General features: G+C 39.7%; 1 protein-coding gene across 2 annotated transcripts in view; it reads right to left on the reverse strand.

Moving 5' to 3' along the window:
- Nucleotides 1–25,469, reverse strand: part of RBM19 (RNA binding motif protein 19) — a 145,577-nt gene that overhangs the window by 32,777 nt on the left and 87,331 nt on the right. For both annotated transcript variants that reach the window (XM_053702155.1, XM_053702154.1), the window contains exons 17-20: nucleotides 11,789–11,903; nucleotides 11,459–11,580; nucleotides 11,235–11,295; nucleotides 1,986–2,065 (exon numbers count right to left, since the gene is read on the reverse strand). In XM_053702155.1, the coding sequence (XP_053558130.1) occupies nucleotides 1,986–2,065; nucleotides 11,235–11,295; nucleotides 11,459–11,580; nucleotides 11,789–11,903 (378 nt within the window). The remainder of the gene's footprint in view (nucleotides 1–1,985; nucleotides 2,066–11,234; nucleotides 11,296–11,458; nucleotides 11,581–11,788; nucleotides 11,904–25,469) is intronic.

Below are 25,469 nucleotides of genomic sequence, written 5' to 3' on the forward strand. Positions count from 1 at the left end.
TGTCTTATGATGTATATTTTATCTTGTGGGTGTATCTATCACATTTAATATCCCTTATGATACCTCTGCATTGTGCCCCCTCCCCTGATAGACATCCACAGTCCATATATTTATCACGTGTAGAGGTTTGGTAATGTTTTCCACGTGTAGAGGTTTGGTATTATTATTATTAAGATAGTGGCACTGATGTATTTCTCTTAGATAGTGACGCTGATTTATTGTCTACATCCTACATACATACCATCCACATACATTTTCTATACACCGTTTACATGTATTTTTCTGCGTGTATATCTGCCGGCTACATCTCATAAACACTAATAATTCACATACACCGGGCTTACCAAACTAATTGGACACCTGGATCCAACATAGTTGTCCCTACCCTTATCCTCGTTATTGTATGTTACATTTTGTGTTATTCCCCATGTAGGCATGTTTTCATCATATGCTTTATTTCATCATATACATACATCACCATGGGTCTCTATACCCAATCTTGCCCTCTAGCGTATTAGGCACTGATTTACTGTGTATGCAATGGACACATTATTTACTGATTCCCCCTGATGTTTTGTTCATAGAGACGTGCCCCCATGACCTATAAGACACCTGTGGCGCTTTGACAGACAGTTGCGGACTAGCCTTTTCTTACACTCCCACTCTGACGCTCCGGTTGGCCCATAGAGTCTACGCTGTTATGCATTCAGGGCTACTGTTATGGATTGGCACACTGCACGGTACATATACAGTACTTTGCTGTGAGAGTCTGGCCACATATGCCACTAGTAGGAGCATGATATGTCGCTATTATGGGTTGATTGTACACTCACATACAAGTATTGGATTATTGTATATGCATTTGCATTATCTTTAGGGCCCCTATTCCGCCGTGCATTGCATTTCATCCACACTTGTCTTTTGTTTGGCATACTACTCCTAATATCATGATACTGGTTGTGATTAGGTGATCTCACCTTCTTCCATCACCTTTTATATTGCCCAATATATTGGCCTCTATAGTACTGCCAGGCAATGAGTATAGTATACTATATATATTTTTTATCCTACTTCTTATCCTATATTTTTATCCGTTGTGCGTGCAGTCTGTTTGCCTTGTGTATCTTCTTTTAAAAAAAAAGCTACTATTGCTATTTCTTAAACCCAACGAGTGCCGTCTTCTATTTATACTTGCATTCAGCACCCTGGCACATGGACTCCTGTTAGTGCGAGTGCACCAGCCTCTGTGAATATATATATATATATATATATATATATATATATATATAGACAAAGGATTTAAAGGGTATATGCACTCTCACCTCCGTCCCTCTTGGAGAGTATGTAGCAAGAAATGAAGCACTTACTGGTCTTTGGATATCAAAGTCAAATATTTATTTTGTGACGTTTCAGGACCTCAAGGTCAGAAGAAGGAACGCTTGAGGTCCCGAAACGTCACAAAATATATATACATATATACACATACATACACACCTATATATATATATATATATATATATATATATATATATATATACACATACATATATATATATATATATATATATATACACATACATACATGCACACACATATATATATGTATATAATATGCACTCTTTCTTTTGTTATATTTGCCTATCTGTTGCACCCTGGGCACCTGTGACTTGTTCTCTGGAGTGCTTGTCTACTTTGAACTTTATATATGGCTGATAGGTACAATGAGCATTTGTGCCTATCAGTCAGTGGTGACCATAAGCAGAAAGACCTAGTCAATCAATCACCACTAGTAGAAAGAACGGAAGAGATAATTCTGAATTAGATTCTAATTAAACAGTTATTGCTTTAAGTTTTTTTCAAGCAAAAATCTCAATTAATAAAAATTAAATAAAAAAACCCCAACATGTTTTAGTGTAACTTTTATATAGATAATAAAACAATGATCTTATGTCCGATTGTGTAAGACGGTAAATAATTGTACATACCTGAAGTTGCCGAATAGCTTTTTGTGCATGTTCAGGCTTGCGGTACTCAACAAACCCAAATCCCATAGACAGAAGTGAACCTGGGGAGAAAATAAAATGGTCATCCTTTGAGAAGAATAATTAGGATTAAAAGGATAAAACTTTGGAGCCATGTAAGGTAAAATGTTTTATAATTATACTAGAAAAATATTTCTGCGGTCTGTTTTACTGATATTTTCATTTACGATATTTGAATTCTATTCCCATTTTAACTGCACTTATCAGTAATCACATTAGCCAATCTCAGCCATCCTCCATTATTGGGACATTATGTAATGAAAACTTTAGTTCTATAAAGTATATACAAGCAGCAAAACTTCTTACTGGCTCTATATATTATCATATTTACTATATCATTGTTAATATCACAAAATTAATAAAGACACTCCTTCCAATTTTGCATTGTCAATCAGACGCAAGCAAAAATTATACAGCCTTATTGGACAGTCAAAAAATCATCAGCATGTGTAGTATGTAGAATAGTTATATAGGCATATGGAGAGAAATATACATTAAAGTTGAATTTGAGTCCCCAACTTAATTATATAATGTATCATGCAGGGAAGCGAAGTGTATCAACCCTGTGTAAAGAGAATCAATCTCAAAGCTAATTAAATGGGCAGGGGGGTGCTCTATATCCTAGCATAAACATAGACAAATGTGAAGAAAAAATGGATATATCAGAGCACACAATCGCCACAAATACAAGTGATGTGTAAGTGAGTTGGCTGTGAGCGAGCCAAGTAAAATAAAATATAACTTTTAATATTACATATAAGATAAAATAAAGTTGGTGAAGAACATTCACACATGTACAGTGCAGGGTTAAAAACACTTAAAAATTGTGAATTGAATGCTGAGATGCCCAGGTAATAACCATTACTGTGGGTTTGAGTGAGAGAATCTGGCAGGGAGGCACCACAAAATGCTCACGGATTGCACAAAAAACTAAGCTATAAAAGAGGATTGACCTCACACAACAATATATCTATCTAGTGCAATGCTGGAGCAGTGCCTAAGCCTAGCCTAGTCCTATATCTTACATTTGATATTCGAGTTTTGTTAACTACTACACTACCTGATACACTATTGTTTGGGACTCTGACAGGCTTAGGCACTGCTCCAGCATTGCACTAGATAGATATATTGTTGTGTGAGGTCAATCCTCTTTTATAGCTTAGTTTTTTGTGCAATCCGTGAGCATTTTGTGGTGCCTCCCTGCCAGATTCTCTCACTCAAACCCACAGTAATGGTTATTACCTGGGCATCTCAGCATTCAATTCACAATTTTTAAGTGTTTTTAACCCTGCACTGTACATGTGTGAATGTTCTTCACCAACTTTATTTTATCTTATATGTAATATTAAAAGTTATATTTTATTTTACTTGGCTCGCTCACAGCCAACTCACTTACACATCACTTGTATTTGTGGCGATTGTGTGCTCTGATATATCCATTTTTTCTTCACATTTGTCTATATAGTATGTAGAATAGGATCTAAAATACATTTCTTTTTTCATAGATGTGATGATATCTCAATAAATAAAACTAATATTGGTATATATTAATTTCTTTCATGTAAATGGCAAGAGTCCATGAGCTAGTGACGTATGGGATATACATTCCTACCAGGAGGGGACAAAGTTTCCCAAACCTCAAATGCTTATAAATACACCTCCCACCACACATATACTTCAGTTTTACAAACTTTGCCTCCTATGGAGGTGGTGAAGTAAGTTTGTGCTTGATTTTTATGATTTCTTCTATGATAAGCGCTTCTAAACATTCTGAAGCCCAATTCCTTTCAGAGTACAGAGTTTGTCAGAGGGACGTGAAGAGAGTATTGCCTGTTGATTTTTATGTTTTCACTCATGGGAAATCTTTTCAAGGGTTCTGTTATCGGTCGTAGGGATTCATCTCCTACCTCCCTTTTCAGATCGACAATATACACTTATACCATTACCTCTGCTGATCGCAGGCAAATCTAGGCTCACAAGGGCACAAAATGCTGTTATTTATTGCGAAAAAATTTTGCCGCAAATTTGCATCTATAATGTTGCACGTTTCGTCATTTCCTGCGTCTTTATCTACATCAGTTTGCTTGGCGCGAAGTCGCGCTTGTTATGACATGAGTTGCGTCATTTCCGGATGTTGTTTGGCGGCAAACATTTTTCACTTTGCATTGAGCGTCATACTTGGCGCCAAATATCTTTTTTTGGTTATATTACCCCACTTCCTTTATGCTCCCGGCTCTCTTTATATTCTAAAGGGCTATGCTGTTTGCTTTTCTGCTTATTTAGCATATGTATTTTTCCCCATTCCTGAAACGGCTATATGAGGAAATTGGATATTTTTGTTTAAAATTTTATTTTACATTTTGCAAGATGTCTCAGTCTGATCCTGTCTCAGAAGCTACTGTAGGAACCATGCTGACTGAACACAGTTCTACCAAAGCTAAGTGTATCTGTTGTAAGCAAGCTTAGATTATATTTCCGGCTATATTATGTAACAGTTGTCATAATAAGCTTTTGCATGCCGATAATGTTTCTATTAGTACTAGTACAGCACCTGTAGTTCCCTCAACATCTAATGTACATGATATCCCTGTTTATATGAAAAATTATATTGCTGATGCAATACAGAGGGCTATGTCTGCTATTCCACCTTCTAATAAAACGTAAATGGTTTTTTAAAACTTCTCATAAAACTGATTAAATTTGTGATGACCGACAACATACTGAAATATCCTCCTCTGAAGAGGATCTCTGCTTCAGAAGATCCTACTTCAGACATTAAAATTGATAAATCTTCTTATCTTTTTAAGATTGAATATATTCGGTCTTTGTTGAAAGAAGTATTGGTTACTTTGGGTATTGAGGAGTCTGATCCTCTTGATAACAAAACCAGTAAACGTTTAAATTCTGTTTTTAAACCTTCTATGATTACTCCTGAGGTTTCTCCTGTTCCAGATGCGGTTTCTGATAAGATTTCTAAATAATGGTCTAAGCCTGCTGCTCTTTTGATCCATCTTCTAGGTTAAATAAGTTATATCCTTTACCAGTGGCTAATTTGGAGTTTTGGGAAAAAGTCCCTAAGGTTGATGGGACTATTTCTAATCTTACCAAACATACTACTATTCCTATGGAAGATAGTACTTATTTTAAGGATCCTTTAGATAGGAAGATTAAATCTTATCTAAGGAAAGTTTATTTACATTCTGACTATATTCTCAGGTCTGCCATTTATATGGCTGATGTTGCAGCTGCATCAACTTTTTGGTTGGATAGCTTAGCATATCAGGAAACAGATCCTGATTTGTCTAGCATTGTTCGTTTGCTTAAACATGCTAATCATTTTATCTGTGATGCTATTTTTTAAATCATCAAGATTAATGTTAAATCTATGACTTTAGCTATTCTGGCTAGAAGAGCTTTATGGCTTAAATCATGGAATGCTGACATGGTATCTAAATCTAGATTACTATCTCTATCTTTCCAGGGTAATAATTTATTTGATTCTCTGTTGGACTCTATTATTTCCACTATCACTGGGGGGAAGGGAGTTTTTTTGCCCCAAGATAAAAAGTCTAAGGGTAAATCTAAAGCTTCTAATCGGTTTCGTTCCTTTCGTCAGAATAGAGAACAGAAAACCACTGTAAAGGTCCCAACTTTCAAGATGGTGACTATAAGGACTATTCTGCCTTTTGTTCAGCAAAATCCACAATCTGTCCAAATGTCTTAAAATAATTTCAATTTTCCCCCCACCAGTTGAACTGGTTTGAGGGCCGCACCTTTATGCAGTCTTAGGGACTGGATTTGGTTTCTTATAAGGCTTGGATTTATTCCAATTCAGGGATGGTCTCCAATTAGAGCCAGGGTCCTTAGGACCCTGTCTCTCTCATAGCCTGAGCCTCTATCTCTATATCAGTGCCTCGGTCTCTCTCATAGCCTGAGCCTCTATCTCTGTATAAGTGCCTCTGCCTCTCTCATAGCCTGAGCTTCTATCTCTACAATTAAATGGTTAAAGCGCACAATAGACTTACAGGATGCTTATCTTCACATTCCGATTCATCCAGATCACTATCGGTTTCTGAGATTCTCTTTTCTAGACAAGCATTACCAATTTTTCGCTCTTCCATTTGGCCTAGCGACAGCTCCAAGAATCTTTTCGAAGGTTCTTGGTGCCCTTCTATCTGTAATCAGAGAGGAGGGTATTGCGGTGTTTCCTTATTTGGACGATATCTTGGTACTTGCTCAATCTTTTCATTTAGCAGAATCTCACACAAATCAACTAGTGTTGTTTCTTCAAAGACATAGTTGGAGGATCAATTTACCAAAGAGTTTCTTGATTCCTCAGACAAAGGTCACCTTTTTAGATTTCCAGATAGATTCAGTGTCCATGACTCTGTCTTTAACAGACAAGAGATGAAGAAAATTGGTTTTAGCCTGTGGAAACCTTCAGTCTCGATCATTCCCTTCAGTGGCTATGTGCACGGAAGTTTTAGGTCTCATGACTGCAGCATCGGACGCGATCCCCTTTGCTCATTTTCATATGAGACCTCTGCAGCTTTGCATGCTGAATCAATGGTGCAGGGATTATACTCGGATATCACAATTGATATTCTTAAATCCCAGCATTCTACTCTCTCTGACTTGGTAGTTAGACCATCATTGTATTATTCAAGGGGCCTCTTTTTTTTCATCCTTCCTGGACTGTAGTCTCAACAGATGCAAGTCTTTCAGGTTGGGGAGCTGTCTGGAGGTCTCTGACAGCCAAAGCGGTTTGGAATCCTCTAGAGGCGAGTTTTCCAATCAATATCTTAGAACTCCGTACTATTTTTAGGGCTCTTCAGGCTTGGAATCTATTAAAGAGAGAACTTTTCATTCGCTTTCAGACAGACAATATCACAACTGTGGCATATGTCAATCATCAGGGAGGGACTCACAGTCCCTTAGCAATGAAAGAAGTATCACGTATACTTTCTTGGGCGGAATCCAACTCGTCTAATTTCTGCGATTCATATCACAGGTGTAGACAATTGGGAAGCGGATTATCTCAGCCGTCAGATTTTGCATCCGGGGGAATGGTCTCTACATCCAGATGTGTTTTTTTCAGATTATACAGATGTGAGGTCTTCCAGAAATATATCTAATGGCTTCCCATCTAAACAGGAAACTTCCCAGATACCTTTCCAGGTCCAGGGATCTCAAGCGGAGATGGTAGATGCGTTAGCAGTTCCTTGGTCTTACCAACTTGCTTATATTTTTCCGCCTCTAGTTCTTCTTCCAAGGGTGATCTCCAAGATCATAATGGAACAATTGCATGTGTTTCTGATAGCACCAGCATGGCCTCACAGGTTTTGGTATGTGGATCTTGTCCAGATGTCCAGTTGCCAACCTTGGTCACTTCCTTTAAGGCCAGACCTTCTGTCTCAAGGGCCGTTTTTCCATCAGGATCTCAAATCCCTAAATTTGAAGGTATGGAAATTGAATGTTTAGTGCTTAGTCATAGAGGTTTCTCTGACTCAGTGATCAATACTATGTTGCAAACTCGTACGTCTGTTTCAAGGAAGATTTATTATCGGGTGTGGAAAACCTATATTTCATGGTGGTGTTCTCATAAACTCTCTTGGCATTCTTTTAGAATTCCTAGAATTTTACAGTTTCTTCAGGACGGGTTGGATAAAGGTTTGACAGCAAGTACTTTGAAGGGACAAATCTCTGCTCTGTTTTATTTCATAGAAAGATTGCTAAACTTCCTGATATTCACCCTTTTGTTCAGGCTTTGGTCCGTATCAAGTCTGTTATTAAGTCTTTTTCTCCTCCATGGAGTCTTAATTTGGTTTTGAAGGCTTTGCAGGCTCCTCCTTTCGAGCCTATGCATTCTTTGGATATTAAACTACTTTCTTGGAAAGTGTTGTTCCTTTTGGCTATCTCTTCTGCTAGAAGAGTTTCTGAATTCTCTGCTCTCTCTTGTGAGTCTCCTTTTCTGATTTTCCATCAGGATAAAGCTGTTTTGTGGACTTCGTTTAAATTTCTTCCGAAGGTTGTGATTATAACAACATTAGTAGGGAAATTGTTGTTCCTTCTTTGTGTCCGAATCCAAAGAATTCTCTTGAGAAATTGTTACATTCTTTGGATGTAGTAAGAGCTTTAAAATACTATGTGGAGGCTACTAAGGATTTCAAGAAGACTTCTAGTTGTCTTTTCTGGTTCTAGGAAAGGTCAGAAAGCCTCTGACATTTCTTTGGCATATTGGTTAAAGCTTTTGATTCACAAGGCTTATTTGGAGGCGGGACAGTCTCCGCCTCAGAGAATTAAAGCTCATTCTACTAGATCAGTTGCCACTTTGTGGGCTTTTATTATTATTATTATTATTATTAACGGTTATTTGTAGAGCGCCAACAGATTCCGCAGCGCAGAGTTTCATTTTAAGAATGAAACTCAAGTTGATCAGATTTGTAAAGCAGCAACTTGGTCTTCTTTGCATACATTTACAAAATTTTACTTCTTCTGAAGCAGTTTTTGGTAGAAAAGTTCTTCAGGCAGCTGTCTTAGTTTGATTCTTCTGTTTAAGGACTTATTTTGTTGATTTAATTTCTCAGCGAAAATAGCTGTTTTTATTTTATCCCTCCCTCTCTAGTGACTCTTCTGTGGACTTCCACATCTTGGGTATTTTATCCCATACATCACTAGCTCATGGACTCTTTCCATTTACATGAAAGAAAACAAAATTTATGTAAGAACTTACCTGATAAATTCATTTCTTTCATAATGGCAAGAGTCCATAAGGACCAACCTGTTTTTGGTGGTTATATTTTTTTGTATAAAAGCACAATATTATTTTACAGTTCCTCTTTTTGTATGCTTTTTTTTACTCCTTTTTACACCTCACTACTTGGCTATACGTTAAACTGAAGTTTATGTGTGGTGGGAGGTGTATTTATAGGCATTTGTGGTTTGGTAAACTTTGCCCCCTCCTGGTAGGAATGTATATCCGATATGTCACTAGCTCAAGGACTCTTGCCATTATGAAAGAAATTAATTTATCAGGTAAGTTCTTACATAAATTATGTTTTTGGCATCCCTTTAAATGTTCACACCCTTATACATTATTAACCAGTGGGAGGACATAACCAAAAAGATGTCTATGCAGTTAAATACCATTATAAGCTCAAGTACAGTTTTTTGCTGGAGAATACATTGTGATTCTCTCTTTTCTTCGTTGCAGTATGTCCCTGTAACAGAGGACGACTGAGAGGAACTATATTCATTGCTAACAATTTGCGGGTGAATACATGATATTTCTCCTTTATGCTGTGCCGCTGGCCTTTGTTTTTTCTTTTTCACAGATCAACCTGGGTTTCCCATTGTGCCCCTTTGTGGAAAGAAAGTTCAATCATTCTAATAATGTAACTCAAACTGGATTTACCTTCTTACGTGCAATGACTGAGTTAGAGATTAGCTCAACTACTAAAAAATGAATGAGTAAATAGGACTGAAGATAAGAAACAATGGTATATATATATATATATATATATATATATATATATATATATATATATAAAATAATTAAATAATAATTATATATATATATATATATATATATATATAATAATTAAATAATAATTAAAGTTGCCAATTTAGTTATAGGATAAGAACAGTTACACATCTGATAAATAGTTGCCACTGAGGATTTGCTCACACACTTTTGGAAGGTCTAACACCCTACAGCACACGTTTTTCAATTCCTCTAACTTTTAAACACTGCATACTGATGAAAACAATATGTATTAGGTTATTTTACTCGAGAATAAGAACTGTACAGAGTAGCACAACTACAACTACTCAATGGTGACCTCTGAATGCTTCCCAAACTCCAGAGCAAAATGTTATTGTTACAGCAGAGGAAAGGATAACAGTTTAAGCTTTTCACGCCAGACTAAACAAAAGAGGAGGATCTGAAAGACAGAATCTGAGTATGAACAGATTACATTCACAATGTGGATAATCGTGTTCACTGAACAGATCAATGCAGTGCACCTTTCTAGCAACAAAGAGCTAAAAGTAGGATAAGCTTTTGAAGAGTTTATACTCAGACTTTCACCCTCACCAATTAATTAAGCATCTACCCCTTTATCAAGGCACAGACAGTGAATGTAGGAGATCTGCAAGAAAGGGTAAGGCAGTTTAATGCTTTCTAAAGAATGAGCAGGCTGGATACAGCCTTGATGGGAGACCCAGCTCCTGCAATATATTTAAATGCCTTATAGATGTATGTTCAGTTTAGTCATTTTTTTTTCCCCAATTACAAAGCACATGGTGGGACAGTGCTTTGCTACCATCTGTCTGTCAGATTATTATCATTATTTGTAAAGCGCCAACAGATTCCGCAGCACTATAAACATAGACGGTATACAAGGTAACATTTATAGGAATCAAAAAGGGGAAAAGGGCCCTGCCAAGAGTTGCACTGTTGCAGTCAGATCTTATGAAGGTGATCTGCAAACAGTTGGGCTCTTAGGCTTACATGCTAAGGGGGTTCATGGTGGATAGCAATGGAGGAGAGGAACTGGTATTAGGAAAGGTTAGAGTAGGTTGTATGCATCCCTGAACAGTATTTAGGGAGCGCTTAAAAGTTTTCAAAAACTAGGGGAGAGTCTTGTGGAGTGAAGCAGAGAGTTCCACAAGATGGGAGCAAGTCTGGAGAAGTCCTGTAGATGGGAATGTGAGGCGGTAACAAGAGAGGAGGAGAGTAAGAGATTGTAAGCAGAGCGAAGGGAGACGGGAGGGAGAGTATCTGGAGACAAGGTCTGAGATATAAGGGAGAGCAGTGCAGTTGAGGGCCTTGTATGTCAGAGTCAGAATTTTATGCTTAATCCTGGAGGCAAGAGGAAGCCAGTGAAGGGATTGGCAAAGAGGTGCAGCAGATGAAGAGCAACGTGTAAGGAAGATGAGCCTGGCAGAGGCATTCATTATGGATTGTAAATGAGCTAGGCGGCAGCTAGGGAGACCAGAGAGGACAGAGTTGCAGTAGTATAGGCGGGAAAAGATGAGAGTGGATTAAAATCTTAGTTGTGTCTTGTGTAAGGAAATGTCTAATTTTAGAGATTTTTTTTAAGGTGGAAGCAGCAGGATTTAGCCAAGGACTGAATGTGAGGAGTGAAAGAAAGATCTGAGTCAAATATCTGTTATCTGAGGTGTTCTCACCCAACTTGTCTTTTTTTTTCGAAATGCTGCAGCTCTTCACAGGTCCAACCTTTGAAAAGGCCTGGGGACAAAATAATTAAGTTAAAAATGTATGTAACTCAATGTATAGAACAGTACTGACCAGAAGACCCTCTTCTTACACAACATTAGCCATGGACTAATGAGAATATTCACTCTCAACTATACTGCGATAGTGGAACTAACATGTTCTAGCTATACACTACCTTTTGAAGGGTTTCCTCGTTAGTGCTGAAATTCAAGTTTTTGACAAACAAAGTACAGCCAGGAAGAGTCTCATCCTCCTCCTCCGATACATCTATTTTCTCTGGTTGAGTCTCTGCTGCCTCTTTCAGGAAAAAAAAAATTGAATATATTTTTAGGAAACAGAAAAAGAGAAGAACTAAACTAGAGCAAGACACTATATGTAAAAAATTAAGTGTAATTACTACTAAATATAGGCCTCTCCAGTGAAAGGTCACTGCAGTAAATAGCACAAATAAAATTGACTAACAGTTCATCAGAAACCTAGATTACTACTGCTGTCACTGACTTACCAGCCACAGGCTTATCCAAAACTGCCTCTTCTGATGGTTCGGTTGTCTTCTGGGCAGGTGGGGTGCTGAAAACATTCATTGGAGCCCATTCCAGGTACAGTGGAACATGCTGAAACTGCATGGGAAAAAGTAGGGTAAAACAACAAAATAATAAAACCCTGCCGTATACAAACTAATAAATGCATTTTTTCACACTTGAAGTTCAACCATATTCAGGACTGGTGGATATACAGCTTTGTGAATGACTATACAGAAACCTCAATCATACAAAAAAATAAACACAGAGTAGGTCTTCACATTAAAGTACAAAGCTGCACATTTATTGGTAAAGATAAATCATGTTCTCTCATTCAGGAAGGTTGGCAAGTATCAAGGATACATTTACGAAAAGTAAGTATGGGACAAAAAACAACTTCAATTAGGTCTTAGGAAGAACCATCTGAAAAAGTCCTTCATATCAAATGCTGCTTGAGATGAGCCACTATAAATCAAATGATTACAATCAAACAAGCAATCTTATGTTAATGTAACCAAGCACAATCAAGGGGCTGCTGTGCACCACTTGACAAAAGCTTTATGATGGCAAGACCTTGAAGAAGCCAAAACCTTAATGGAATGAACCCAAACTTCCAAAACTCAAAGCATACGGAATAGAGAACAAATCATATTATTTAAGGATGGGTTGAAAGCAGTGTTGGAGACAGAAGAATACTCATTCTCTTGTCTCTCTTCAGCTTTGGTTTACCTGAAGAAGCAAAGCAATTGGAGGAATCATTTCACCTCAAAGCGACAGTATACTATAAAAATATTTTTCCCTTAAAGTGTTTCCAATTACTTTTTTTACTGGCTGCAATGTATAAAATGTATGAGATTTGCTTTTTTAAGGCTTATTTGTGTATATGAATTAGCTGGTTTTGTACTTTGAAGCCACAACCTAATAAAACGGGTTCAGCTTGTAGTTATAATCAGATCTCATTACTTTATCACATTGTGTACATATACCTGCTTCTTTATCTTATATCTGTCCATAAACCAATCACTAATACTTGGAGAGAACAATGGAAAATTAACATTTTATTACCTTATCTCTTCTATAACCCACTAGGAGTGTAATTTCTTCTACTGGCTGTGTTAACACAGCTTGGCCTCGAGGCCCAAAACTTTCAGGGTGGGTGGGGATACTACAGGCTAAATAAACTATTTCAAATGCCAATATAAGGGTAATGGAAATACTTGTAAACAATTTAATACACTCCAGCAGGTAAATTTGGGAACAAATTAAAGGGGAGACATTTTTTGAGTAAACTATCCCTTTATAGTCAACAGCTTACACATGAGGATTCCTGTATGCAGCAGAGTAACTTGGTACCGGGCAGTTGTATTGTAGGCTTGAATCTAAACATCTTTGAGTCAGAATGGTGGCAAAAATCTTCACAGGGATCAAATAAAGAACCAACAACAATCTAGAAAAAGACAACCAATAATAGTGCAATACCTTTGGCAAATTGCCAGAATTAAATGGAAAGTACCCACAGGATTTGCAAGGTAAAAACTGGTTTATTCAATCAAATGTGCAACACAAAGAAACAGGCACTAGGAGTAAATAATGTTCTCAGCTTTAATAAATATAAAAATCTCAACAGGTTCAACTCTAGCATCCACTTTTTTTTTTAAAGAGCTGAGTTTAATATTTATTAAAGCCAAGAACGTTGTCACTGGTAAAGAGTTCTTCACTTGATTTCTGGGAAGATCGGCACTGCCAATGCAACACAAAGAAGAAACTGGTAAAGGAAACATTGAGGCAGACAGCAGCTTTTGATCAGAATCTCACCCAAACAGCTCAATAGCAAAAAGGTTTACAACAAGGCTTGAGCTGGGCTGCTAGGATTGTTTAACAGCTACCCTCTGCTTTTTATTGTTCACCAAGCATTATTACAGCCTTAACAGCCCACAAAAAGAAGTATGTGCCAAAAGTAAGTAAGCTTTGCAATTACTTTCCTGGAAGAATCAGAAGGAGGAGGCCTGATGAAATCCATAAGGTACCCCTATACTTTTAATACATGAAAGCCATGTATGCTAAATTAATCAAAACCTGCCTCCTTGGGGGGTTGAAATATGGGGCCTTCTAGAAGACAGATTTTAGCCTTCCAGGAGGGCTCACAACACCTTGCAGCAATATTTCTAAGACAAACACTATGTTTTGGACTTGCTTTTGACATCTTGAAGAAAAAGAGCTCTTGCCTTGTGTAATAGCTTTAACACATTCTAGGTCAGGCCCAAAAAAGCATTCCCTTAAAGGGACAGGAAACCCCAAAATTTTATTTCATTATTTGGATAGAACATACAATTTTAAATAACTTTCCAATTTACTTCTAGTATCAAATTTGTTTCATTATCTTGTTATCCTTTGTTGAAGAAACAGCATTGCACTACTGGCAGCTAACTGAACACATCTAGTTAGCCAATCACAAGAGATAAATGTGTGCAGGCACCAATCACAGCCATCTCCCGCTAGTGTAGGATATGTGCATATTCTTTTTCAACAAGGGATACCAAGAGAACAAAGCACAATTGAAAATAGAAGTGAATTTAAAAAGTGTCTTAAAATCGCATGCTCTATCTGAATCAAGCAAGTTTAATTTTGACTTTCATATCCCTTTAAGATAGAATGTCTAATAGGATATGTTTTCAGCCATTATCTGCCAAGTAGGCCTTAAAAGGGACACTGAACCCAAATGTTTTCTTTCATGATTCAGGTAGAGCATGCAATTTTAAGCAACTTTCTAATTTACTCCTATTATAAATTTTTCTTCGTTCTCTTGCTATTTTTATTTGAAATAGAAGGCATCTAACTAAGGAGCTAGCATTTTTTTGGTCAGAACCATGGACAGCGCTTGTTTATTGGTGCTGTACAATCAGCAAGGACAACCCAGTTTGCTCACCAAAAATGAGCCGGCATCTAAACTTAAATTCTTGCTTTTCAAATAACCATACCAAGAGAACGAAGAACATTTGATAATAGGAGTAAATTAGAAAGTTGCTTAAAATTGCATGCTCTGAGTCACAAATTAAAAAATTTTTGGGTTCAGTGTCCCTTTAAGCCGCAAGGCTATACAATCTTGGACAGAGAAGGTTGATGTCTTTAAAAGTTACCCACAGAACATCAAAGAAAGTGTTACAGAACAACAAGAATAGCTAGATGAACAAACGTATAAATAAATAGCCTCAAAAATGCAGTTTTGTAGAATACTAGCTTTATAAAGCTACAAGGCACTTGTATAATTACTTAATTACTGCTAGTTGTTTTTCTATAAACAGTTCTAGGAGCTTTTTTTTTTGGGGGGGGGGGGGGGCGGGGTTAAGGGAAAAAGCAACCCAATTATCCCTAATATAAGATGAACTCATTTTCACAGGATTAAGAACACTTGTCACATTTTCAAATATCTTTCTAAGATTTGGAAAACCATTAAATGTCAGAAATAAGGCTAGAATAGACAAAAATAAAACTAACTGTATCATCAGATTCTCTTTTACTTCTGGCATTAGTCTCGCCACAGCATTTAGATCAGGACAGGCGATAACCCATCAAACTGAACTACCCAACACACATGCATGTGTTAAGCATTCTGTGGAAACAGTCTTTGCAACAATGTGTATAGCAATGGTATACTTTGTTGCAATTTCTGCTGCCATAGAATGCTAAAGACACATGCTCAAGAGCTATTATAAGCCTACTTCGGTTTACTGTAAATGAAAGTCAATAATAGAAGTAAATTGTTATTTAATATTGCATGATCTGAGTCATGACAGTTTTGACTTCTACTTCTTTGACGTTCTTCTACTTAACACTAGCAAGTACACAGTGAGGCCCTACATACATCAGAGAGATCGTACAGTGCAGCACAATGCTTCTGGCTGTTATGCTCTCACTAAGTTCTCAATAATCAAAAACTTGCCAGCATGGAGAGAATTCACGCAAAAATGAAATTTATGCTTACCTGATACATTTCTTTCTTTCTTGACACAGAGTCCACAGATCATCATAATTACTATTGGGAATATCACTCCTGACCTGCAGGAGGAGGCTAGGAGCACCACAGCAAAGCTGTTAAATAACACTCCCTTATCCACAACCCCCAGTCATTCGACCAAAGTGAAGGAGAAAGGAAGTAATACAAAGTGCAGAGGTGCCTGAGGTTTAACAAAAAACTCTGAAAATACAGGGTGGGCCGTGGACTCACCGTGTCAAGAAAGAAACAAAATTTATTAGGTAAGCATAAATTTCATTTTCTTTCTAATGACACGGTGAGTCCACGGATCATCATAATTACTATTGGGAATCAAAACCCAAGATAGAGGACATGGATGATAAGGGAGGGATAAGACAGGTAACCTAAACAGAAGGCACCACTGCTGGAAGAACCTTTCTCCCAAAAAAAGCCTCAACTGAAGCAAAAGTATCAAATTTGTAAAATTTTGAAAAAGTTTGAAAAGATGACCAAGTGGCAGCTGATCTAAGAAGCTCCATTTTTGAACGTCCAAGTAGAAGAAACAGCTCTCATGGAATGAGTCGTAATTTTCTCAGGAAGCTGCTGACCAGCAGTCTCATATGCCAAGTGAATAACACTGCTCAACCAACAAGAAAGAGAAGTGGCCGTAGCTTTCTGACCCTTACACTTCACAGAAAAAACAACAAATTAAGACTAAGACTGGCCGAAAATCCTTAGTCGTCTGCAAATAATATTTCAAAGCACGAATTACATCCAGGTTGTGCAAAAAACGTTCCTTATGAGAAGAAGGATTAGTACAAAGAAGGAATAACAATTTCTTGATTAATATTCTTATCAGAAAACCTTGGGAAGAAAACCTAGTGCAGTACGTAGTACTACCTTATCAGAACAAAAAATAAGGAAAGGAGACTCACACTGCAACGCAGAAAGCTCCCAAACTCTTCGAGCCGAAGAGATAGCAACCAAAAACAAAACCTTCCAGGTTAACAACTTAATATCCAAATAATGCATAGGCTCAAACAGGGCCTGTTGGAGAACTCTAAGAACTAAATTAAGACTCCAAGGAGGAGACACAAACTTAAACATAGGCCGGATTCTAACCAAGGCCTGCCAAAAATACTGAACGCCTGGCACATACGACAGACGTTTGTGCATCAAAATAGAAATTTGACCCTTCAGGGTACTTGCAGATAAACCCTTCTCCAGACCCTCCTGGAGAAAAGACAAAATCCTCAGAATCCTGACCCTACTCCAAGAGTAGCCTCTGGATTCACACCAATACAGATATTTGCGCCATATCTTATAAAAGATCTTTCTAGTCACAGGCTTAAGCGCCTAAATCATAGTTTCAATAACCAACTCAGAAAACCTACGCTTAGATAAAATCAAGCGTTCAATCTAAAAGCAGTTAGCTTCAGAGAAACGAGATTTGGATGAAGGAAGGGCCCCTGAAGTAGAAGGTCCTTCCTGAACGGAAGACTCCAAGGTGGAAAAGATGACATTTCCACCAGATCTGCATAGCAGATCCTGCGAGGCCACGCCGGTGCAATGAGAATCACTGGCGCCCTCTCGTCTGATCCGAGCAATGACCCAAGGAAGAAGAGCAAATGGAGGAAAAACGTATGCCAGACTGAACTTCCAAGGATCTGCAAGAGCATCTATCAGCCTGAGGATCCCCTGATCTCGATCCGTATATCGGGAGCTTGGCATTCTGACGAGACGCCATGAGGTCCAACTCCGGTAGTTCCCATTTGAGAATCAAACTGTAAAATACCTCCGGATGAAGTTCCCACTCCCACGGATGAAAAGTCTGCTCAGAAAATCCGCCTCCCAATTGTCCACTCCTGGGATGTGGATCGCAGACAGGCAGCAGTTGTGAGCCTCCGCCCACTGAATAAATTTTGGCCACCTCTGTCATGGCCAAGGAACTCCGAGTTCCTCCCTGATGATTGATGTAAGCCACTGACATTATATTGTCCGACTGAAATCTGATAAACTGGGTTGAAGCTAGCTGAGGCCAGACCAGAAGAGCATTGAAGATTGCCCTCAGCTCTAGAACATTTATGGGAAGAAACAACTCCTCCCAAGACCAAAGAGCCTAAGCCTTCAACAGGCCCCAGACAGCTCCCCAACCCAGCAGACTGGCATCCGTGGTCACAATCACCCAGGTAGGCCTGTGAAAACAGGTTCCCTGAGAGAAGATCTTGAGACAACCACCACGGAAGAGAATCTCTTGCAGCCTGATCTAGAACAATCTTTGGGGACAGATCTGTATAATCCCCGTTCCACTGACTGAGCATGCATAACTGTAGAGGCCTGAGATGGAACTGAGCAAACGGAATGATGTCCATGACTGAAACCATCAGACCAATAACCTCCATACACTGAGCCACCGACGGCCGAGGAGAGGACTGAAAAACAAGGCATGAATTGAACATTTTTGACTTCCTTGCTTCTGTCAAAAAAATCTTTATTTCTAGAGAATCTATAAGAAAACCACCCTTGTAGCCGGAATAAAGGAACTTTTTCCTAAATTCACCTTCCAACCGTGGGAGCGCAGAAATGACAACAACAACTCTGTGTAGGAGCTTGCTTGTTGAAAAGATGGCGCCTCAACTAGAATGTCGTCCAGATAAGGAGCTACCGCAATCCCCTACAGTCTGAGAACTTCCAGTAACGCACCCAGGACCTTTGAGAACACCCTGGGAGCTGTTACAATACCAAAATGAAGAGCCACAAACTGAAAATGCTCATCTAGGAAAGCAAATCTTAGAAATTTGTGATGTTCCTTGTGAATAGGAATATGCAGATATGCATCCTTCAGATCTACTATAGTAATGAAATGACCCTCTTGAACCAGAGGAAGAATTGGCTGAATAGTTTCCATCTTGAAAGACGGCACTCTGAGAAATTTGTTTACGCTCATGAGATCTAGAATAGGTCTGAAGGTTCCCTCCTTTTTGGGAACGATGAACAGATTGGAATAGAAACCCAGATCCTGCTCCAGAACCGGAACAGGAACTACCACTCCCATGTCGGAAAGATCCTGCACACAGCGTAAGAACTCCTCTCTCTTTATCTGGTCTATAGTAAACCTGGAGATAAGAAACCTTCCACTGGGAGGAAAAGTCTTGAACTCTAGCTTGTATCCCTGGGACACAATGTCTACCACCCAGGGATCTGGAACATCCTGAGTCCAAGCTTGAGCAAACAAAGAAAGTCTGCCCCCCACAAGAAACTCCCCGGGATCGGGGGCAGACCCTTCATGCTGATTTTGAATCAGCAACGGGCTTCTTATATTGTTTCCCCTTGCTCCAGGACTGATTAGACCTCCAAGAGGGCTTGGACTGATCCTGTTTGGAAGAGGAGGAAGGTTTACCAGAGAAGTTACGAAAGGAACGAAAATTACTCTGACGACTCTTCTGTTTATTTCTCTTATCCTGAGGGAGAGAATGTCCCTTCCCTCCCGTAATATCCGAAATAATCTCAGCCAAACCTGGCCCAAACAAGGTCTACCCTTGTAAGGAATGGACAAAAGCTTAGATTTGGATGATACATTCGCAGACCAGGACTTAAACCATAAGGCCCTGCGTGCCAGAACAGCAAGCCAGAAATCTTTGCTCCCAACTTGATAACCTGTAAAGAAGCATCTGCCAATTTTAAAGCCCTAATTCTATCCTGAATCTCCTCAACAGGAGTATCCTGTTGAATAGAATCAGACAACGCATCAAACCAATATGCAGCCACACTGGTAACGGTAGCAATACACACAGCAGGCTGCCATTGGAACCCCTGGTGAACATACATCCTTTTAAGCAAAGCCTCCAACTTCTTATCCATGGGATCCTTAAAAGAACAACTATCCTCAATAGGAATAGTGGTTCTCTTAGACAAGGTAGAAATAGCTCCCTCCACCTTGGGAAACCGTCTGCCAAGATTCCTTAATAGAATCCGCAAAAGGAAACATCTTCCTAAAAATTGGAGGAGAAAAAGGAACTCCAGGCTTCTCCCATTCCCATGTAATAATCTCTGAAACACGATCTGGAACTGGAAAAACTTCCACCATGGAAGGAACATCAAAAAACGTATTAAGTTTACCAGCCTTCATGGAAGTAACTATGACCGTCGAATCAGAGTCATCCAAAGTAGCCAAAACCTCCATGAGTAACAAACGGAGGTGCTCCAACTTAAATCTGAAAGAGACAACCTCAGAATCAGCCGAAGGAAATACACTATCAGAGTCTGAAATTTCACCCTCAGATGCTATAGAAGGATCTTCTTCCTCAGACCTATGGGAAGAAACATTTGACACAACTGTAACAGAATAAGAAACCTTATACTTCCTTTTCCGCTCCCCTGCAATGCAGAAAAAGCAGACAAAGCCTCAGATACAGCAGAGGATATGTGAGTAGCCATATCCTGCAAAGAAAAACCAACCTGAGACGAAACGCAGGGCACTGCATGTAAAGAGGATAGAGATTGGGATGATTGGGGAGAAAGCTGCGGTATAGCTTGAACAGGAGACTCCTGAACAACATTCTCCTTAGAAAATGAAGGCTATGAATCAAAAAGCCTATCCCTGTACTGTAATGTTCTCTCTATACAAGAAGAACAGAAAGGGATAGGTAGCTCCACATTAGCATCTAGACATACATTGCAAGTAACTGTTTGCAAGTCCTCTTGCTCCATCTTAACAAATTATCAAACGTTACTGTCCCTTTAAATAACGTTAATAAAAAATAAGAACCCAAAAACAAACCACCCTGAGCCCTTATCTAACACCTCTACACCTTAACAAGCCCAACTGAGGTGCTTAAACCAGCCTTCTACCAACCAGAGTAGACACAGACTCCAAAACGATCCGGACCTCACTCTCCACAAAACCGCTCCAACGTAGCACCAGAGCAGCAGTGGAACAACCTCTCACTTCCGTCTCAAACACACATTGAGAGGAAGAGCGTGCAACACTCGCGCCAAACAAAACTCCACCCATCATGGGCGTCTACACAACCTCCCGGTCAGCATGACAGCTATGAACAGTAAAAAAAACGCCGCCGGGAGAAAAAAAAACTGTAAACCCGAAGTGCCTCTTGCAATCCTGCCTGCACTGAACCTAACAGCCAAATAAAAATGTTACTGCCCTGTTTTACAAACACACACAAGAGCCCAACAAGGAGTGAAAATGTAACACTCCCCTAAAACAGAGCCAAAAACTGCCACCCAAATCCTCAACAGTGCCCCCTAATACTGCCATGAGTTAAAAATAACCTGCACACAATCAGGAATAAATTAACACTCTAAGTGCCAGACTTTCTGACCTCAGAAAATAAAAAACAGCACTTACCTCTATAATAATCTGCCCAGCAGCAGGGCAGCTCACAAAGTTTGAAAGGCAACACTCCATACATGGACCTGTGGAAAAACAAAAAAATACTGAGTAAACCTACTCAGACTTTTTAAAAGAAGGGCAGCACAAACTACATGGAAGGCGCAGAGGGGATTATACCCCCCCCCCCCAAGTTATCAAATGCTTAAAAGCCACCATTGCTCTACTGAAGAGACTGACATGGACTACGGCTGCACCCAAAAAAAAAACAAAGCAAACCTGCTTTGCTTGATAAATAAACTCTTGATTGAAGAACACCTAACTTTACCACATCTTTGCAACTGATACAAGAAAGAAAATGACTGGGGGTTGTGGGTAAGGGAGTGGTATTTAACAGCTTTGCTGTGGTGCTCTTTGCCTCCTCCTGCTGGTCAGTAGTGATATTCCCAATAGTAATTATGATGATCCGTGGACTTACCGTGTCATTTGAAAGAAATCATGAGTATTTTTTAGACCTTATATTGTTATGTAGAGTCCTTCCTTCTCACCCACTGCATAGTGAGATAAACATTTGTCAATATTTGCAATTCTAAAATTCTTTGAGGGACCTTGACATCTGATGAGACTACTTAGATCACCTTGCCTGAGAAAAGAGCTTTAGATAATCGGCCCCCAAATAATAGACATATTTTATGAAGGGTGCCACTTGCTAGCACAGCCCTCTGGCATATATTAAATAATCTATGGCTGCCCTGGAGGAAAACAGAATTTATGTTTACCTGATAAATTTCTTTCTCCTACGGTGTGTCCGGTCCACGGCTTCATCCTTACTTGTGGGATATTCTCTTCCTCTACAGGAAATGGCAAAAAGAGCACACAGCAAGAGCTGTCCATATAGTCCCCCCTCTGGCTCCGCCCCCCAGTCATTCGACCGACGGTTAGGAGAAAAAACATAATTTATGCTTACCTGATAAATTTATTTCTCTTGTAGTGTAGTCAGTCCACGGGTCATCCATTACTTATGGGATTATATCTCTCCCCAACAGGAAGTTGCAAGAGGATCACCCAAGCAGAGCTGCTATATAGCTCCTCCCCTCAAATGTCATATCCAGTCATTCGACCGAAACAAGACGAGAAAGGAGAAACCATAGGGTGCAGTGGTGACTGGAGTTTAATTAAAATTTAGGTCTGCCTTAAAAGACAGGGCGGGCCGTGGACTGACTACACTACAAGAGAAATAAATTTATCAGGTAAGCATAAATTATGTTTTCTCTTGTTAAGTGTAGTCAGTCCACGCGTCATCCATTACTTATGGGATACCAATACCAAAGCTAAAGTACACGGATGATGGGAGGGACAAGGCAGGAACTTTAAACGGAAGGAACCACTGCCTGAAGCACCTTTCTCCCAAAAATAGCCTCCGAAGAAGCAAAAGTGTCAAATTTGTAAAATTTTGAAAAAGTGTGAAGTGAAGACCAAGTTGCAGCCTTGCAAATCTGTTCAACAGAGGCCTCATTTTTAAAGGCCCAGGTGGAAGCCACAGCTCTAGTGGAATGAGCTGTAATTCTTTCAGGAGGCTGCTGTCCAGCAGTCTCATAGGCTAAACGTATTATGCTACAAAGCCAAAAGGAGAGAGAGGTAGCTGAAGCCTTTTGACCTCTCCTCTGTCCCGAGTAAAGAGATGAGATCCAGTTCCGGTTTGCCCCAACGATGAATTAGTTGAGCAAAGACCTCCGGATGAAGTTCCCACTCCCCCGTATGAAAAGTCTGACGACTTAGGAAGTCCGCCTCCCAGTTCTCCACGCCTGGGATATAGATCGCCGACAGGTGGCAAGAGTTGGACTCTGCCCAGCGAATTATCTTTGATACTTCCAACATCGCTAGGGAACTCCTGGTTCCCCCTTGATGGTTGATGTAAGCCACAGTCGTGATATTGTCCGACTGAAATCTGATGAACCTCAGGTGTTGCCAACTGAGGCCAAGCTAGAAGAGCATTGAATATCGCTCTTAATTCCAGAATATTTATTGGGAGGAGTTTCTCCTCCTAAGTCCACGATCCCTGAGCCTTCAGGGAGTTCCAGACTGCGCCCCAACCTAGAAGGCTGGCATCTGTTGTTACAATCGTCCAATCTGGCCTGCGAAAGGTCATCCCTTTGGACAGATGGAGTCGAGAAAGCCACCAGAGAAGAGAATCCCTGGTCTCTTGATCCAGATTTATTAGAGGGGACAAATCTGAGTAATCCCCATTCCACTGACTGAGCATGCATAATTGCAGCGGTCTGAGATGCAGGCGCGCAAATGGTACTATGTCCATTGCTGCTACCATTAAGCCGATTACTTCCATGCACTGGGCTACTGACGGGTGTGGAATGGAATGAAGGGCACGGCAAGCATTTAGAAGTTTTGATAACCTGGCCTCCGTCAGGTAAATTTTCATCTCTACAGAATCTATAAGAGTCCCTAAGAAGGGAACCCTTGTGAGTGGTAATAGAGAACTCTTTTCCACGTTCACCTTCCACCCATGCGACCTCAGAAATGCCAGAACTATCTCTGTATGAGACTTGGCAGTTTGAAAACTTGACGCTTGTATCAGAATGTCGTCTAGGTACGGAGCCACCGCTATGCCTCGCGGTCTTAGTACCGCCAGAAGTGAGCCCAGAACCTTTGTAAAGATTCTTGGGGCCGTAGCTAACCCGAAGGGAAGAGCTACAAACTGGTAATGCCTGTCTAGGAAGGCAAATCTTAGATACCGATAATGATCCTTGTGAATCGGTATGTGAAGGTAGGCATCCTTTAAGTCCACTTTGGTCATGTACTGACCCTCTTGGATCATGGGTAGGATGGTTCGAATAGTTTCCATTTTGAATGATGGAACTCTTAGGAACTTGTTTAGGATCTTTAAGTCCAAGATTGGTCTGAAGGTTCCCTCTTTCTTGGGAACCACAAACAGATTTGAATAAAATCCTTGCCCTTGTTCCGACCGCGGAACTGGGTGGATCACCCCCATTAATAAGAGGTCTTGTACACAGCGTAGAAACGCCTCTTTCTTTATTTGGTTTGCTGATAACCTTGAAAGATGAAATCTCCCTTGTGCAGGAGAAGCTATGAAGTCCAGAAGATATCCCTGAGATATGATCTCCAACACCCAGGGATCCTGGACATCTCTTGCCCAAGCTTGGGTAAAGAGAGAAAGTCTGCCCCCCACTAGATCCGTTTCCGGACAGGGGGCCCTTACTTCATGCTGTCTTAGGGGCAGCAGCAGGTTTTCTGGCCTGCTTGCCCTTGTTCCAAGACTGGTTGCCTTTCCAACCCTGTCTGTAACGAGTAGCAGTCCCTTCCTGGGGCGGAGGAAGTTTATGCTGCTCCTGCCTTGAAATTACGAAAGGCACGAAAATTAGACTGTTTCTATTGGGCTCCACATTGGCTTTTAAACATAATGAACAAGTAGATTCATCTGCATCAGACATGTTTAACAGACTAGCAATGAAGGCTAGCAAGCTTGGAAAAAAAACTGTCAGTGAATTTACAAGCAATATGAAAAAACGCAGCAGCGCTTTTAAAAACACAAAAAAACTGTCACAGTTGAAATAACAATGAACTAATTCAGTTATAGCCAACAATTTTAACAATAAATGTATGAATTTAGCAGAGGATTGCACCCACTAGCAAACGGATGATTAACCCCTCAATACCCACAACCGGATAATCAATTTTAGATTTAACGTTTTTCTCACAGTCAAACACACTGTCACAGGTCTGCTGTGACTGATTACCTCCCTCAAAATTGAATTTTGAAGACCCCTGAGCTCTCTGGAGACGTCCTGGATCAAGGAGGAAAAGGCAGGAAGACTGTGCTAGAATTTTATCTGCGCAACAAGGCGCTAAAAAAGGCCCCTCCCACTCATATTACAACAGTGGGAGACCTGTTACAACGGTTTCTATGCAGAAATAAACGTTAGCCATGTGGAAAAAAATCATGCCCAAAAAGATTTATCACCAAAGTACCTCACAAAACGAATAACATGCCAGTAGACGTTTTAAAAACAACTTTTCCAGTGTTATGTAAAGTTATCACTAAGCCTGCTACCAGTCGCTTCTACTGCAGTTAAGGCTTATACATTTATTTCAGTATTAACAGTATTTTCTCAGTCAAATTCTAGTCCCTAGAAAATAACTCAACTGCGCATACATTTAACAGCCTGATACCAGTCGCTACTACTGCATTAAAGGCTGTACTTACATCATATGGGTAACGGCAGTGTTTTCTTAGTCAATTCCATTCCTAGAAAATATTATACTGCACATACCTCATTTGCGGAGGACCCCCCATGCTATTCCCCTTTCT

This window comes from Bombina bombina, chromosome 2 (assembly GCF_027579735.1).
Source record: "Bombina bombina isolate aBomBom1 chromosome 2, aBomBom1.pri, whole genome shotgun sequence".
Classification (NCBI taxonomy): domain Eukaryota; kingdom Metazoa; phylum Chordata; class Amphibia; order Anura; family Bombinatoridae; genus Bombina; species Bombina bombina.